This window comes from Apostichopus japonicus, chromosome 15 (assembly GCF_037975245.1).
Source record: "Apostichopus japonicus isolate 1M-3 chromosome 15, ASM3797524v1, whole genome shotgun sequence".
In the NCBI taxonomy this organism is placed as follows: domain Eukaryota; kingdom Metazoa; phylum Echinodermata; class Holothuroidea; order Aspidochirotida; family Stichopodidae; genus Apostichopus; species Apostichopus japonicus.
In genome coordinates, this window is record NC_092575.1 from 10,215,188 (window position 1) to 10,233,862 (window position 18,675).

Consider the following 18,675-nt stretch of genomic DNA (forward strand, 5'->3'; position numbering starts at 1 on the left):
GATAAGTTAAGACACTAGAACGATGAACACAGCATCACAGCTCCTTGTGATAGTATTCAACAGCTACCAACTTGTTAAAGCCTGTGACATTCAGAGGCAGCTGAAGAGAGTTCACTCACAAGGGGGAGGGCGGGGGAGGGCGGGGGAGGGGAGGGGAGGGGAAGGGAGGGGGAGGGGGAAGGGAGAGCACAAAATTCAAGTGGACCATTCTGTGCGGTGTGTAGCACAAATTCCAGTATTTGAATGTTTGTCAACTAAACCCCAATTTTTCATAAATATTCTGTCATAAATTTTTGGCAATAGGCTCTTTTAAATTAAAGTTCCCCCACCCTCCCAAAAACAACTTATGCAGGTTTCATACTTGTAGAACACACAACAACATGAAAACAGCTTGTCCATATACTCCTTTGTCTTATCATATCTGTACCCTATAAGGTTACCTTTATCATTGTCTCTGGCCATTTCAGAACAGGTTCTCCTTTAATGGCAAGGCTCTGATCATCTGCAGCATGGAGTGTGAGAATTCTCTGAAGAGATATAGGAAAAAATAAGAGTGTAGGGAAATTAAACAAACTGATACTTTTACTGTGATGGCAAAGTGGCAAAAACCATTGCCATACGTTTACATAACATGGCCACCTCACAATAGGGATTTTCAACTACAGATTACCAAAATTGCTGTAGAAAAATTTGCTTTCTGTTTCAAAGTCCTTATATTGATAGATAGCCATATATTTAGGCTCATCTGAAAGACATATAAACAGATCTATGAACTGTGGTTCAACATCTGCCTATATGAACTTCCTCCTTTCCAAATGTGTATCAATATGCAAGGCATGCAGTTTCATTTCTACTGCTAACATTAGAGCCAACACATTTTTGTCAACTAGACTATGTGAGACAATCACACCCATTTTTGGTGCATATGATTAGGTGAGGGAGCAGGGAGGGGGGGTGGGGGATGGTAGGTGAGATGAAGACACTATGCACCATCAATGAAATACAGTCAGTGGTAGTACAATTTTTTTAAGGAATCACTTAGAGAACAGAAACACCCTTTTGTATGCAAGTAATAACAAAAGCTGTATTCGCCAATGAACAGCAGCAAAACTGCAAACAGCAACCTATTGGATAATACAGCTAATTCACATGCTGCTTTATAGTATGTGGCATTAGAGCTTCCCTTTCCACAATCAAATGGCACTAGATGATCGTTACTTACATTTATGTTAAGTACGTGTGTGGGGAGGGGGAGGGGGGTGGGGGTGGGGTGAGGCAATACATACCCTGCCTTCTCTGATTAATTCATCGGGGTCAGTTATCAAATCGGGCACAAGTCTCCTATCCTCTGTCAGACTCTCCAAGAAATCTATCAAATTACTCATCTCTGACATCTCCTGCTGGCAAAGATGGATGTACTTGGTTTCCACGGCAGCGGGTTTGGGTTTTACATCCCCGTCTTCGTTGGGAGTGACTTGACCGTTTGGAGAGTGGCAGTTGTCCTCAGTGTGCGGTTCCTGCTTGTGTCCGTCCGCGTCTCCGGTCTCGTGGTCCCCGTTCTGCATCTTCTCACCGTCACGTGACTTGTCACTCGACTCTAGACTACCACTGGCGGTCTTAAATTGTATCTCCGAGTCCTCAGAGTCGGACGTCTCTTGCTTAGTGGAGACGCCCTCCTCCTCCTCCTCCTCCTGCGTTTCGATATCCGTCTCCTCTCCGCTGTCGTAGTCCTCCATCTTGTTTGCCTCCGTTTGCTCGTTCGATCCCCTGGTCCTCGATCTGCTCTGCCTCACCGGTCGTCCTTCCTTGCCACTGTCGTTCTTCTTGTCTGGTGTACCACCTTCCGATTCTTCTTCTTCATCTTCATCTTCTTCTTCCTCTTCTTCTTTTACCTGACCGTTATTTGCATTGTTTTCATCTGCGTCTGCTTCCTCTCCCTCTGCTTTGTCTTCTTGGCTGGTGGCAGGCGGCTCTTCGATTTCTTTCAGGTAACTCTTCCCTGTCAGTATGTTAACGTATCTCTCCAGAGTGTACCAATGTATCTCCGTGAAGAAAGGATACCTGAACTTTGCGGGAACCTTAAAGAAGAAGAACAAGAAAAAAAAAACTAGTTAAACTAACATCAATATTGAAAGAAAAAAACCCTTTTCTTAACAAAAGCTCTACGGTTTTTCACTCTCAGACAGCTGACATAGGCACAGATCAATCTCTATGCATCTTTCTACGTATCGATATTAAATTCAATCAATCGCGGAGGGTAAACATTTGTCATTCCAAATTGGAAATATCTCTAAACATGATCTACACTAGGATGCTTATATCTTGACAATTATTATATACAATGATGTTCAGTTTCACTATTCTCACAATCACTTTTACTTTGAAGTTAACATTCAGTATATACTAGGCAAAAGCTAGTGAATATGACAACAACATGTATATAAAAGTTTTGTATGAATTGATCAGACTAAATGATAATTTGGGGCTACATATATTAAAACTGATTGAAAACTATATTCTGCTGATCAAATAGTATAGGAAAGTGTTGCAGGTGGAGGACTATTAAAAGCATTAAAATTCTTTGGAAAGTATATTCTTTACTTACTAAATTGAGCAATATATTTTACTATAAATTAACATGCCAGACATGTAGCACTGCAAAATGAAGGTAGCTGGTTTTATCTGCTCTCAATGGCAGATACCAAAGAAAACTAAAACTTTCACAACAACAGAAGTCAAAGTTTTAAAGGAATGAGACTTGCATATGTTTTGTCTTCGATTTGAGCCACGCGTAGCTGCTTTGTCACGCTAAAGGTATGGACAAAGTTTCCACCAAATACCAGTGAGTCTGCAGGTGTGTAGACAGCATGAATCCACCCTAAAAAGGTAAAAGATAAGATGTGTAAGTATAATCCAGATATTCAGTATGATCCACAGGTGGGACACAGGTGTAAATTGCTAGTGGCTCGATGATCATTTCTGGCGCTGCCTAGGGCTCTCAAACCAGCGGCACATGTGGCGGTTGGGAGGTAATCGATGTCTTCGTGAAGCTTGGCAAGAGAAATGATACTGTGACCACAATGAGCTGTATTAGACTTCTGCATTCAGACTTACCACTAGGGATGAGGAACGAGTCTCCTGATTCAAGATATACTTTGCCACAGTCAGACACCTTATCACCGAGGAAGATGTCTCCTTGCTTACTGGAAAGAACCCAATTCTCATAAATCTGGAGATTGTGTTCCGATGGTGGGATGAGCCAAAATACCTGCCGAGCAAAAAACAAAATGCATCAAATTTTCGGTTGTTTTTATTCGATATGAGTACAGTATTAAGAGGATCATTCTGGTGGCTAATGTTGATTGCTCATTAAAAATGCTGGTGATTTGTTTTGGCATTTGTATATTCAAAACTGCATCCTCATAGCAGCTCGTATGGCAAAGATATAAATTTTTCAAATTGAGTTTTATTTTGTGAAAGCATCTGGCCACAGCAAATGTTTTTTCTTCATAACTTATATATCCTAAGGAAATAATATTTCCACACAAAACATAGCTGATGAAATTCTAAAAAAAGAGAGAGAACCGTGAATTCTCTGCAGATATTCCAAATGTCTCTACCCTGATGACATCACAGACCACCTACTGTGATCTCCTTCGGGAAAGAGTCAAGGTTTAAAGGTTTAAGCAAGTCAAAGTTACATTCAATCAGCCATATCTCAAATTATCTAGGAACAACATATTCAGATGGGATATTCCACTATCAGTGTGGAATATTTTACTTTGCCATATGAGTGTCTTACTGTCTATCACTTGAATATTCTTTTAATTATGCATATACTAATATCAATAAGGGGCCTGGCAATATTTTACCTCTTTTAATTACAAATTAACTTTTGACCCTTGATTACCTCTATCAATGGTACACATTATTAGAAATATTCATTATTATATATCAATTCTCAATTCGCAGAGAATGAAACAAAAACCTTCTAGATCCTTGATCATTCTCTGAAGAATGTTATTATTGGATGGTACTAGTGGTTTCATACCCAATGGAGGGTGTGATGTGTGCTTACCTTTTTACCATGAAGAATGTGATACCAGACAGATGTGCCTCCAAAGTCCACATGGAAGTCAGTGTAGCAGCCTGCAACACTCATCAAACAGTATCTGTAAACAAGATCACGATATAAATCAGTTTAAACACTTCAAGAATGATCAAGTATGTGCATAAACCTAAGATACCGACACATGAATTTAATATGCGATGTAACTTTTCCAGATACTCTGCAAAATATCCATTATCAAAAATATTAAGTGAAAAAATGTCAATGCCATAACACGTGCATGTGCAGACCAAATAAATAGTGCCTACTCTGCACATAATGAGCCATGATAACATCTTTACATGCAGAAGAAATAGAGCCTACAGTTTTCTTACAGTAGTATTCTTACAGCCTAACAAATTAGTGAAAGCAGTTCTAATAATCACTGTTGCCTTGGGAGTAGTACTCTGATTAAAAGGCAAAGCTGTTTGCGTCACAGTTTTGTCAGAGATGTGCCTTAGAATTGATAATTGCACAATGATAATAGGGATCTGTACAGGTGCCGAGGCAAGAAGGATTTTATAATGGCAATAACTGCATATCCCCATATACTGTAGTTCTTCTTTGGCTTAAGTTTGAATTTCTATTTGACTAGAAATGTTATGAATGAATTCAGAATTAAGCCTTCTCTCATGGTACTGAAAAGATGCAACCTTTTATACCTTCCTCTTTCACACTATCAAGTTCAACTAGTTAGTAGAAGACCAACCCTTGTGACTTCCTTCAGTGAATGTTCCAAACCTTCTAGGAACAACAAAACATCCAGATACTTACTTTTGTACTTTTGGGTACTTCATTTCAGCCAAGATGTTAGTGCTGTCTCTTTGTGTCCATTTCAAATGCTGAGGCCAAGAAAGGTCAGCCCAGTCAAGTTTCTTAACCTAACAAAAATAAACCAAAGTTGTAGAACTGCATACTAGTCATATTGATAGGTCAAAGGTGTTGCATCCAAAAAGTTAGCAAGCTAAAACTTGCTCAAAAGCTTTTAAATGTTCTTTCCTGCTGGTTTTAACCTTCCAAATTATTCCCGAAAATTCAGGAGTGTAAACTTAGACAGTCAAAGGCATCTATGTGGCAAGAATATTTCTTTTCAAAGTCCTCATATGATCAACCAATGTTTGTCAGTTTCTATTACAAGTGGAATGTGGGGATGGAAGAGTACAGCTAGAGGACAGAGGTAATACTGATGGCTATAAAGCTTTATGAGGGTAAACTTTGTAAACCTCCCCAGCTAGATACTGAGCAGTAACTCCATTGCTAGCAAGATCTATACCTAATAGAATTATTGAAATGACGATGGTCTATATGGTAAGAGGGAGGTGAGGGTAATTCTGTTCCATGCCCCCCACACCAAATTTTAGAGAATTTTGTATAAGGCATCAATTGTTCTTCTTATACAGCAGCATTACATCCCACTTTCATGTCCCTCTCAGTTCATTATCACAGGGCATATATACGTTAAATATGATAGTTACATAATACATATGACGGTACGCAAGTGTTCTCAAACATATGATGAATCTGAGAGCAAGACAGTGCATCTTGTCCACAGGCACTACTACAGGCATGCTACTAGTACTCAATCAATTGAATACTGACATGAATAGCAGCATCGAATCTGACAAGTTGTGTTCACTCCAAACATCAGTGTATACACTCACTTTGTAACCTTCACAGTTTTCATATCTGATATTTGATTCAAGCAATTTAATTCTTCTCTCCTCCCCCCCCCCCCCATCCCTTTCAACCCCCTCCCCATCTCCGCAGTAAACAAGAGATTGAACATATTTCAGCTAATATACTAAGGAGTCTTGGTGTTATAAAAATACTAGGTAGGTTAAAGGTTGACCATGAATTGCAACTTACCACGGCAGGTGACTGCACCAAATCATCCAATCGTGTGTGACTGAACTCCAAGCTGATGACGTTATATAGTTTGTCTCGTTCTCCGCTCTCGTAATATTTGGCAAACTGTGCCATGTTCATCTCCACACCCTTCTGCGTGTTAACATCCATTACGTCCAACATTCTACGACTCCCGACGTAGAGTTTCACATCATTAACGTTGAATTCTTTAGTGGGCATCCTTAGATCGAGCAAAGAGAAGAAACAATCGTAATTCAATGAAATGTTTTAATACTTCCCAGTGATTTATGGTAGAACCGAAGTACAAGACTGCAGCTTGCTAGCCTCAGCTTACATGTGTGGCCAAAACTGCAGATAGATTTTATGCCTTTCATAACTTCATAAAAATATCCAAAAAATGAAGAAATTCTTCGACTTGAATAATCATACCTATTTACATTTCATACAGATAGCTGAAATCTGTTAGTGAATGCATAAAAGCATTCTTGATTTAAATGATGGAAACAATTGTTATAGAAGGTGCAATTGCTTCAATTGTTTGGTAGTGCGAAGAATGCTTCTCCTTTATCAAAAGACGTATAGATTAATGATATCCAGAAGACAAACCCCTGCAATTATCTGCCTTCAGACGTCAAGATATAGGAGATTGCTGCCCTTACAGAATAAGCGGCACTGGAGCAACAACAAGCTGCTTCAAAAGTGGTCAAAGCAATGGAAGACTAGAGGTAGATCCATAGATTTGTCATGGTAAGATAATAACAAAGGCTGAAATACTTGTAGTCATTCCAACAAAGATTTTCAACTATATGCTAGTACTTCTTTGTTTACAGTGCCTTTTTGTACATAAACAATAACCAACATGTTTTCCCATTCACACTGCTGGCTGAAATACAACCAGCCTCCTCCCTGCAAACCTCCATCGAAGCACCGATGTTAGCATTTCTTAACTCAGGAAAGTTATCTCCAATAAAAAAAAACTTCCTTACCTCAGGCCAAGACCTTCTGTACTCCTAAACACCACTGGCGATTGAAATCCATGTTCCTGAATGAATTTATATGTAAAGTCTACGAGAGGACAAAAAGATGGGTACAAGTTGTAATACCTGAGGCGATTAGTTCCAGTGCATTGTATACTTTGAAATGGTGATTTTATTATAACTCATGGTGGTGAGTAGTAGAAGCTGCTCATTATTAACATATTGCTATTTACGTTAGCAGTGCTGTATGTGAAATCTAGTGAAGCTATGTTTCTTACTTTGTAATTACCTCAGGAATCAACGTCAGATATTCATGGTAAATAATAACTTCTGCCCCAATTCCTATACCTAAACTCAGGCAAGGTACAGTATCTCTATGATGCAAGTCTGGGAGGTCAAAGGTAAGTGTTGATAGTTGTTTTGATTTAAGCAACAGAATTTGTCGAGATTTTAAACCTCTGTTAGTCAGTTGTGACATTGATAATAAAGACCTTACAATGTAACTTCCGTTAAGTTGCACTTGATGGGAGAAAGAAATTATGACAAAAACACAAGCAGCTGTATTAAGCATCACTATGGATATTTCATCAACCAGTATGACAAAGCATATTTTATCATAAGTAACATTCCGAATGCAGTGTAGCAAAAAGCAATAAATGTTAATTTATCAGGATGCACACTAACAGTACTCCATAATAAAAGGATAGGACTTTTAATTGTGTGAGCATCTTTTTTTAACAGGCTGGAGTGTAACACTTTATGAAACTTGTGGAGTAACTTCTCACTGACACTAGAACTCAGGTGTACTCTCCAAGTGTAGTCAATTAGTTAGCGAAATATGGGGGAAACAGACTATTTTGAGCTTCAATGATTCGCTGAAAGAGTCACGGTTCTCTCTTTGCTCCATAGGTGAACCTACTGCAAGGTCATCTGTAAAGACCCCATATTTTACAATGCTATTTAAGTTAGTTACATAATTCTCAAATTAATCTTCCTGAAGGTTCTGATTCACCAAGTGTTTTCCCTGACATTCCAAAGTGTTCAATTGCACAATTAAATGTCTCAACATGGACTGAAAAATACTTTGAGGATTGTAGTCAAATTCCACACAGTGATAGCAGTGGAGTAAAACCACACTATGATAACCAGTATTCATGTGAAACTTTAATGCATTTCTGTGGCAAAACTTGATAAATAGAACCGAAATGCTTTCCACTTTTCGAAATTCACCAGTGATCCTCCCCCCCCCCCACATTTTCACCCCCTCCTCCCCAAAGTGAGATTGTTTAAAAATATTAACATGCCATGAACATTTAAAAAGAAATGTTAAGCATTACTTAGCACACTAAAACTTAGGTAATGACACAAGACCCACAAGAATTAATAACTTACATTATTAACTTATATTATTATCTTATAGTATAATCTTATATTATTATCATATATTATCATTAATCAAGTTCCCACATTCTGCCTAACATGGGTTTTTTTCTTCATTATCTTCAGTATTGGTTCCCAGTTGATGACAAGGATATTGCTGTAACTGTACCTTCTCCTTTCATTTCCTTGATCAAATCCAGATTGAATTTTTCATCTCTTAGCTTGTCTTCGATGTTGTATGTCCTCTTCCCATCAATTTCATCATCCTGTGACTCTCCTTCGTCATAATGACGTCTTGCCTTAGACCTCTGAGAAACAAAAACAAAATCAGCAAAAAGTGTCAGTAATTGAAGAACGTCTATGCTGTCACATACCGTAAATCTAGGCTTTCGTGCAGTTCCATCCTGCTGATTCCATGTCAGTGCCCAATCAAATAATAACAAGTTACCTTTATTGAGTTATCCTTGTTGGGATCGTCCTGTTTTTATGCTATGAATGTCCACTCGATGTTCCTTGGTATTAAACTCATTGTGAGTTCATAGACCTGTGCATTTAAAGACAATTTAGTCATCCTAACTTTCCAAGTTGATGGATGGGATAAATAATGTACTTTGCACATATGTCCCTCTCTGCTGACTTTCTGTTTGAGCAGCTGCTGGCATTTCTTGTGATGAAACAAACTTTCAAACATGCTAAGCTTTTTCCATTCAGTACACAGTTATGTGGTTTAGTTAAATTGAGTATTACATTCAGCATCCAAGCAATGAACCAATTCAACTGTCAATGAAACTGGAACATGTGTACCTGTTGTGAAAAGTAAGTTATTAGGTCACACATTAAAGCTACGTGTCTGTATCAAACTCTCCAAATTGTTGCGTTTGAGGAAAGGGATATCTACTTGCACGTGGTATATATAAGTTTCATAGTTTGCACAGACGCTACTACTTACGGTTCATGTAGGTAGGTGCACAGGTATTATACTTTAGGCCTAACTTAATAAAACTAAAGCTAATAATGCAGGTAGGATCGCAACTTAGCTCTGGATTTGGAAGCTTGTGAGCAGCAAACAAACATCCTTAAACATTACCCTCATCACACAGAATTGTCAGTCATCTGTCTTGAATTAGTTTCCTAATGTAAGCCATGAATATCCACCATGATCACTTCGAACTGCTAGCTTACATCGTCCGTACACATATAAACAGAATATACTGTAGGGAAAATCCCACACATAATCTGTTACAGAGACCATAATTGTATACATAAATATTCTAGACCCGTTCAGTATTGGTAGTCTCAAAAGAATCTATACATCAAAAATACATTTCAATCAAATCGATGAAACTACAAAGACCATAAAATGTCATTGACGCAAGGAACAAAACAGTAATTTTTGGGTCAAATATCTGGTCTATAAGCAACATCCTCAGGCCTGTAGCCAGGAATTCTGAGTTGAAGCGGCACCAACAGTTTAAAGAGGGACACACTTCTTGTGTCTTGTCAAGTGTTAATACATATGATGGTGGAACAGATCGCGGGAGCACGGGAGTAGTCTGCATGTGGGGGGGGGGGGGGCAAGGGACTCCTCTGTGTCCCGGCCGGGCTACGGGACTGTCACATTCTACTAACCCGTAGATTACCAAGGAACATGAAACACAGTAGTTATAGAATTCCTTAGTCATTCACTTCAAATACGCAATGCAGATGATTTAAAATAATAGGCCTTTTTTTTTCTTTTTCTCTTTTGCAGGCCAAAGTTGCAAATTTGAGTTAAAAATTAATGTTGAATTGGAAGCCACCCGACGTGAAAGTTGCAATCCATAATCCTTGCTAGCTTCTCCCACATTCGTGGTCGTTTAAGCGCTGTAAAAATAACTAGCTGCTTATTATTACTTTTTTACTATCAAACTATTCGTCTCAAAATTCCCATTATGTACACTCAAGTTTGGCTTTTTGTTCGATATAAAGAACTATACGCATACCTGGAAATTCCGACTTTGTTTTATCTCAAAATTGCCACTGCCTTCAATAAATGACGACTTTTTGTTTGGAAACTTTCCTCATCAGAAATTCGAATTGCTCGTCGAAACATTCGGCAAATGCTTATGGCTGTAGCTGTATTGAAGTTGCTATTTTTCATGACCAAATTTCCATATACAGACTAGAAATTTCGGCTGTTCTTCTCAATTTTGACTTTTAATTTAAAAAATGTCGACTAAGTTCCAGCTGAATGTTTCAGCCCGCCCCCCCCCCTCCTCTTTTAAAAAAGAACGGGATTTCTCCTCTCCCCCTGTTCATGCGCGCTTATGATTTGTAATGTCTCTATTGACTTTTCAACTCCCATCAAAATCCATCAAAGATTGACCAGTTTACAAGTCTTTTCTTAATTCTAGTTTTATTTAAGAATAAACATTAGCTAATCATGCACATTAGATGATGGTAAAGGAATTGACTGCCTAATTTTTTGTTACATTATTCCTTTGTTTTCACAGGACAGTGAACACAGGTTTGTGGCTTAGGGATTTTTGGAAATACTTTGTCTTCTTTGAAATAGGTATACATCACAATATTCAAATGATACGTGTGGGCTTGTAATTAGGGTTTAGCACTCCACGTCATAGTTTGCACATAATTCATAAGTTAAGCCAGATTTATCAAAACTTCAAATGTCAATCTTGGAAACGAAAAGATCTTTTCTAAAAGAAATATCAACAGATTTGAATGAGATTTTCACACACAACAAATGTACTGAATATGGGGCAAATTGGCTTGATGTCAGTAGTACTTTAAATCTTTTTGTAATCAGGAAGTTCTAAACATTATGTGAGTGAAGAACCCAGTTGTCGGGAAAACATCACTTGCGCCCAGACAATTTTCAGAGGCGTCGATCATAGGCCCGTAGCCAGAGTTCGAATTTGCATGGAGGGCCGGGAGAGGCGGTACAAATGTTGACTTATGTTCGTCTTGTGGAGGGGTCTATTGGGAGAACCCCATCCCGTATGACTCGGAAATTTTGTTTGGTAAGGGGATTAGATGTAAAATTGTGACATTTCCATCATGTTACCTTTATGTTTATTTTCTAGCGAGTTGCTAAATGTAGGCCATTTGGAAGGGTTTGATTTCTTATAGCATGGGGAAACGCCAACCACCCCCCCCCCAACACACACACACACACACACTACCACATCCCGTGGCTACGGTCTTGAAAGAAAAAAAACATGCATTACACGAGAGCAAACTATCAAATTAACAGTGACTCTTGGCGCAGTATATGGACATGTTTTTGTATGTGGTAAGATACTAAATGCTTCATTCTGAAACAAAAGGGAACCCATCACTCCAAGCGCTAACTTATAAGGTCAATTTTTCCATCACTATAGTAGACATACAAATTCCGAAAACTAAAGATATTTTAAACATGAAAAAAATATATGCTACAGTACTTTAGCAATGAGAAGCTGAGGCCATGCAGGACACATTTCCACTTTTCATGTTATATACAGAGAAAGCTTGCTTTACCAACTTATCAAGGTTTGATGAAATGTTACCGTAATTTACAATTATATGAAAGAAATAATTTGTTATAAACCAAGCTTTCATGAAATAAAAAACAACAACAATGAACTATAGTTAATTATAACAAAACGAAAGAAACTGCAATAATTCATGTAGAAAAGTCTTAATTCCAGATAGGTATAGAGAGAATAGGCCTAACCTATATACTACTATGCATGTGTTAACGTGATATCGGACAACTGATGCATGTATAATATACTTCCAGCCACACGATTTTGGGAACTTAGTAGACAACTTTCATGTTCTAATGAAATTGCTGATTTACCACGCCCCCCCCCACCCCTTGCTGGGATCATAACCCATCATTGTCTTTAAAGGTCATGCAAGTTCACCATGTTCCATAAATAAGCAATCATATGACCAGAACCACCAAACACTTGAATAAGGAAGGTGCTACATCACGTGACACGTTCTTCAATCAGTACACATACACATCGTTGCTTTTTTTCAAGAATGAATTGATAATTTTCGGAATTATCAACAGATGTTATGCACGTTTATGCATGTTTACATAAAACACACACAATTATACAGACTGTTCAGTTTTGAACTATGGTTTCTCACTGTTCTTAACCATTACAAAGTGTATTTTTCCTCAACACCACATATTAATTTCTCTTGCCTGACATTTACCGACACTACGTTTTTTTAACTATTCGGCTGCGACGAAACGGTGCATATTTCTTATCTTAATGTCTTATTTTTTTGGGTAGGAAGGGTGGGAAGAGGAGCCGGATATATAATTGCGTACGTGTGAAGAAAAGCAAATGCATTGCCATGTGGTCTATAATAGGCTCGATATACGGTAAGACAAGGCGTATCGTCTATAATACATGTTCAAAGAATCACGTGCAAGACTCAGTTCGGGTAACACTGATATATTATGTCCCCGCATGCTATATTATCTACGACTGGACAAGTCCTTAAAAGGGTATATGTTAATTCAAACCTGATATGTTGTTCCTAACTTTCGTTTATATGGTTGCTTGTACGTAAACATTTTTTATAGCTAGACAATCCATTCTCCCAGGACGTGGATCATCATAGGTATAGTCTGTGACGTCATCATGACATATAATCTTTAAAAGCTATACCTTTTATAACATTGTTGTTGATTTGTCATTGAGTATATGTGATAGAATTTAAATATTTGATTAATTAGCAATGCTCTATTAATTTATATCTGCATCACTATCCAACTTTTTTGTAAGAATAACATCTTCCTCAGTGGATTTGTACATTACAAAAGAAAAACACACTTGCTACAGCTCAGCCCTGTCATGATGAAATTACTAACTGCTTGCTTACCAGACGCATTCATAAAATTTCACAAAATTTTACATATTTCTGTTGCCACGATGCCAAATGTTAGTAAGATATGGTTTTGGCCTACAAGGTGCAGAAAATTGTCCATCTATTTTGTTAAACAATTAACTTCAGTCACAGGAATATCCCTTTAATTGAGTAGAAATTCAAGATAAAATATAAAGAGATCTACTTTTTAGGAAATCCCACCCCAAGATAACAGCATGGCATGAAAACCAAACAACTTAACTCACTCTCAACCCCAGTCCCATTACATCAAGACAGCTGTCACAGTCACCACGATTTTACGTGAAGACTATAAGTGATGTATCACGAGACTGGAGCCATAGATACTTCTTTAACAAAATTCACCCAAGAAAGAATCTGGGCACGAAAAACCAAACGACTGATCCGCTCTCAATCCCTGTCCCTAAATTACATCGAGGACCGTGACTGTGTGATCATGGTCAGGTGTGTATCACGATTCCCCTAGAAGGGGAACAGATATTACACAGGGTCTAATCCTTAGATACTAGCAAAAACTCTGAGACCGCCGCAGGCTATGAACATTTTAGTGATATTGGCTTCCTGTGCATTTTCCTCTGTGTTTTTGTATTTATTTATACAGAGTACACTGCAAAGAATACAATACTGCATTGACTGCGTATATATACATGTGACATTCCAACTACTCAAATAAAGGTCAATTTACCATGGAAGGCATAGGCCTATAATATAGGTAAACAGCTGTTAACTGAGCGCGAAGCAGATTTCGTTCCAACTGTGTGACAAAGGAACGTTGAAGGGAAGCTATTAGATTACCGCCATTCAAGTATAGTCTGGATCACAGATCGATCAATACGATTAACTAATTGTTTGGTATTATATACTTAACTTTGTTAATGGCCTGCTGTATACGATAGTCTGTAAGACTATTTTCTATGCAATAACTTTACATGTGGTACAATTACAACAACATGATGACAAATAGGCCCCCCCCCCCCCCCACTTGCCCTATTTTGCAAGTTATTTTGAACTAGTTCCTATACTAAATTTATAACGTTCAAATATCTCCAACCGAAAATGTTCTCAAAGAGAAGGGGACCCATTCCCTTAACACATGACACAGCCCGGACGACATAACATCTTAGCCCCCCCCCTTTCCTCCCCCCAAAGTTCCCACTACACGAGAGGTACGGTAGTTGCGCCAGTGTTGGCAGTTGTCCTTCCCTTGCAGGCTTTGACCACCAAACGTAGACGAACCGTATGCCTTGACAAAAACACTTTCAAGCGCCCAGATGCACTGTACATTTTGTTCAAATGAATTAACCTTAACAGCATAATATAGTATTCATTAATTTCACTCAGGCTGAGGATATTAGATAACAACACAAATTATCGTTTACATGTGAATCAAAATCACATATACAGAAAATTTGTAAGATTCACTGTACATTTTGTTCAAATGAAATAACCTTAACAGCATAATATAGTATTCATTAATTTCACTCAGGCTGAGGATATTAGATAACAACACAAATTATCGTTTACATGTGAATCAAAATCACATATACAGAAAATTTGTAAGATTCACTGTACATTTTGTTCAAATGAAATAACCTTAACAGCATAATATAGTATTCACTAATTTCACTCAGGCTGAGGATATTAGATAACAACACAAATTATCGTTTACATGTGAATCAAAATCACATATACAGAAAATTTGTAAGATTCACTGTACATTTTGTTCAAATGAAATAACCTTAACAGCATAATATAGTATTCACTAATTTCACTCAGGCTGAGGATATTAGATAACAACACAAATTATCGTTTACATGTGAATCAAAATCACATATACAGAAAATTTGTAAGATTCACTGTACATTTTGTTCAAATGAAATAACCTTAACAGCATAATATAGTATTCACTAATTTCACTCAGGCTGAGGATATTAGATAACAACACAAATTATCGTTTACATGTGAATCAAAATCACATATACAGAAAATTTGTAAGATTCACTGTACATTTTGTTCAAATGAAATAACCTTAACAGCATAATATAGTATTCACTAATTTCACTCAGGCTGAGGATATTAGATAACAACACAAATTATCGTTTACATGTGAATCAAAATCACATATACAAAAAAATTGTAAGATTCACGACTCCTCTGGTTAATTCATTTGGAAGCGTAACTTGCACATTCAACATGTGACACCACATTATAGAAAATTGGATAAATTTGTGTTTCATCGTTTTTGCCTGTTTTTATTGGGGTATATGTCTTGTGTAATTGAGCCTCGCCAAAAATTGTAAAGTGTTTAACTGAATTTGTGTGGAGTGACTTGATCTTATCGCCGATCGACATTGAACACTTTATATATTGTCATAATGCTGTCAATAAAATGAACATTCCAGATTTAATATCAACCTAGCAATGTGTTTGATGTATAGTCTTCAAAATGCGACACTGATAACACAAAATATTGCACACTTCAAAATTAAATGAAGTAACTTTCATTTGCTCTCAGCAATAGAATTGCATTGGTATAATAGGCCTATATGTTTTTTTGTACATAATAATTTTAGATTCACGTTTACCTTTATTTTACCAGTGTCCGAGTTGATTGCCTTGCATTAGAGCTATAGCACAGCAGATCAAACTTACCACTGGCTACAATTTTCATTGCAATACTACACTGGAGCCTCGAATTAATAGACACAAATGGAATTTTCAAAAGAGTCTTAAAACCATAAAATGTAAAACAATCATGACTCAGCAAGAAAGCAAAGAAATGATTTTTAAAATAACTGTTATACGATCTGAAATGATAAAATCCCTATACATACTAAACATTATTGTATATATAGAAAGATACTGAGCGTAAAGACAACAAATAACGGTGACTAACTTATATCCAGTTTAGCATGTACGCTTATGGCACTATAGGCATCACTCATTGGTTATAATGTGCAAAAAAATGTCAAGTTATACACCCTTTTTTTCATCTTGTGAATATGTCACTGTATATTTGCAAAAGCTAATTTCATATGCGCAGTTAGCTCTATGCACAGATTGCAACTGTGTATCAGTAGGTAGTATATTTAACAGTACTGCGGTTATAAACACCTAGGCATGCATAGCCTATAACCTAATAAGTAGGCCTACGTACATGTACAACGCTACGTTGACATTCCGCCCATACAGGACGTACTTATCAACATGGCTTATATAAATATGCAGATCTGTATATGTTAGCTTCTACTTGAATGATTACCCCCTTAAAGGACAGTAACAGCATAAAACTGGGATGGATATAGGTATAGAAGAGAACGATAATGGTAAACCACAATTTGTTAAAAGATGATCCATGCTCAGGCTACGACCTTTGTGGCATAAAGGGGGAAAGGCGCGGACGCTGAATATACAAGCAAATTTGGTGATACAAATCATATTGGAGATGATTTATCGTTAATCCGCAAGCTCTCCACCCTCCCCGCCCCTCCCACACCTCCTCTAGGACCTCCTATGCACCCCTCTGCCTAGCTAGGATGGAACAGATATACACGTTTTAATATTGCACCATTTTCTGACACTATAAACTATGTGCATTTTATACTGAAGTGCTCATGGAAAAGAACATTTTTGCAGCGTAAATCCAGTCGGATAGCCAAACGGAATTTGGTGATAATTAAATTCCATATGCAGGACAACAAATTTATGATCCGGTGCTTACATTCGGATGGCAGAATTCCTTGTTTATTTGTGACTGTATAAAGATCAAACTGACAGTTGGCCTATATGGTCCGTCTTTACGGAGTGAATATGACTACATGCCGTATCACAATTTAGTCAATTGTTCAATGATTTTCATAGAACGTATGAGAGTTAATTAAAACAAATTGAGGTTGCAAAGGAATTGTTCACATAATTGACATAGGTGCTGTTATAGTCTGTTCCCTCTTTGGAGTTCATATGGTTCATTGACGGAAAACGAGTAAACCTCTTCTATGCAAATACGATTTGTGGAAAGTAGAACCAGTTGGTATATAGGCCTTTAGCCTCAGTAATCTTCGCATGATATATTATTAGTGTCAAGTATATTGTTCCATAATGGTTCATATTCTACATACTAGAATATGCATGTTTAGTCTATCATTTGCCCATTACAACACTGCTAACCAACTATAGACTAGCCTCTACTATATATGTCAACAAGGCCTAATTTGAGTCCACTAGCCTAGATCACATGATACGCACCTGGTACTCAGGTTCAATTATAGCTATAGGATCATTAGGAAAATATAGGCTACATGACCAACTCACATGTCCATTTTCAAAACAAAAAAAAATCATAGATATTTTATGAAAACACAAACCTGATCATTTAACCATGCACTATACCTACCCAACTGTTAAACATTGTGATCATAGTTTGTTATGAGGATAATCTGAAAGTGATCACGTGCGTGAACTCTATACGTATAAAAGTTTTCAATCACGGCTTGGACGAGATGACTGAATATGCCCTTTAAATGAAATGGGTAATAAATTGATCAATATAGGCTAATCCAACACACAAGTAAACTCAATTCTATTTAGAACAGATAGATGATTACTTATTGCGTTTGCTCTTTGCATCAAAGTGATTGCTAAAAATTAAACAACAAAAAACAGGAAATAATGCTCATATTCAACTCTATCACTACCATTCGTCTAATACTATACAGTCACCGCACACATGTTATATAGCCTGCACGATAGTGATACATGGAATTACTCACGTAGGCACAAACTTACAAACCAGATAACGAAATAAATTTATTAAGACACATTTTTACATGATATGATTACTATTTAAAGAATTCATATACATTAGTCTTGGATTTATGACAGTCACGGGTACTGCTAACTCGACTAACACAATTTTCTGGGAGGAATAAAACGGCGGAAACTTTAAAACAACATAGAATGTGGGGGCAGTGACTCGCCGAGTACAATATTTTTATCTATATTACACCAATAACAAAAGAAAGTAACACAAAACAATACAGGATTGCAACAACTTTATATTTCACAATGTCCCGAAGTATTGAAAAGAAAAATGTTCCCCAGAATAAAAAAAATATCGAAATTTTCTACTCGAATAGCGTCTGCAAATTTTAAACGCAGCAACGAACGTGCAGTACATGGCATTGTTCTATAGTGTTGTGTAAACGTCAGGAACGAATTTGCTGAAAATTCATGGAAAACAATGAGAGTTGTCAAAGTCACAAACCATGGATCTTCTTGTTTCATTTTGCGAGGTCATTCTTCCTTCACAACTTCTGGAGTGGTCGGGAAATAGGAATATCAACTGTGGAGAAGTACACTATTTCATCTTGCCAGTAGTCACAATGTATCCGAAGTAAACACAGTTAAGTTAACCTATACACAACACGGCAAAGGGTC

At 37.3% G+C, this 18,675-nt stretch overlaps 1 protein-coding gene across 1 annotated transcript in view; it reads right to left on the reverse strand.

The window, feature by feature from the left end:
* Positions 1 to 18,671, reverse strand: part of LOC139981185 (lysine-specific demethylase 2B-like) — a 29,068-nt gene extending 10,397 nt beyond the window's left edge. The window contains exons 1-10 of the mRNA XM_071993388.1: positions 18,503 to 18,671; positions 8,501 to 8,639; positions 6,961 to 7,039; positions 5,975 to 6,194; positions 4,883 to 4,989; positions 4,079 to 4,172; positions 3,115 to 3,268; positions 2,763 to 2,878; positions 1,287 to 2,078; positions 441 to 527 (exon numbers count right to left, since the gene is read on the reverse strand). Coding sequence (XP_071849489.1) covers positions 441 to 527; positions 1,287 to 2,078; positions 2,763 to 2,878; positions 3,115 to 3,268; positions 4,079 to 4,172; positions 4,883 to 4,989; positions 5,975 to 6,194; positions 6,961 to 7,039; positions 8,501 to 8,639; positions 18,503 to 18,535 — 1,821 coding nt within the window. The 5' untranslated portion in view covers positions 18,536 to 18,671. The remainder of the gene's footprint in view (positions 1 to 440; positions 528 to 1,286; positions 2,079 to 2,762; positions 2,879 to 3,114; positions 3,269 to 4,078; positions 4,173 to 4,882; positions 4,990 to 5,974; positions 6,195 to 6,960; positions 7,040 to 8,500; positions 8,640 to 18,502) is intronic.
* Between the last annotated feature and the right edge of the window lie 4 nt (positions 18,672 to 18,675).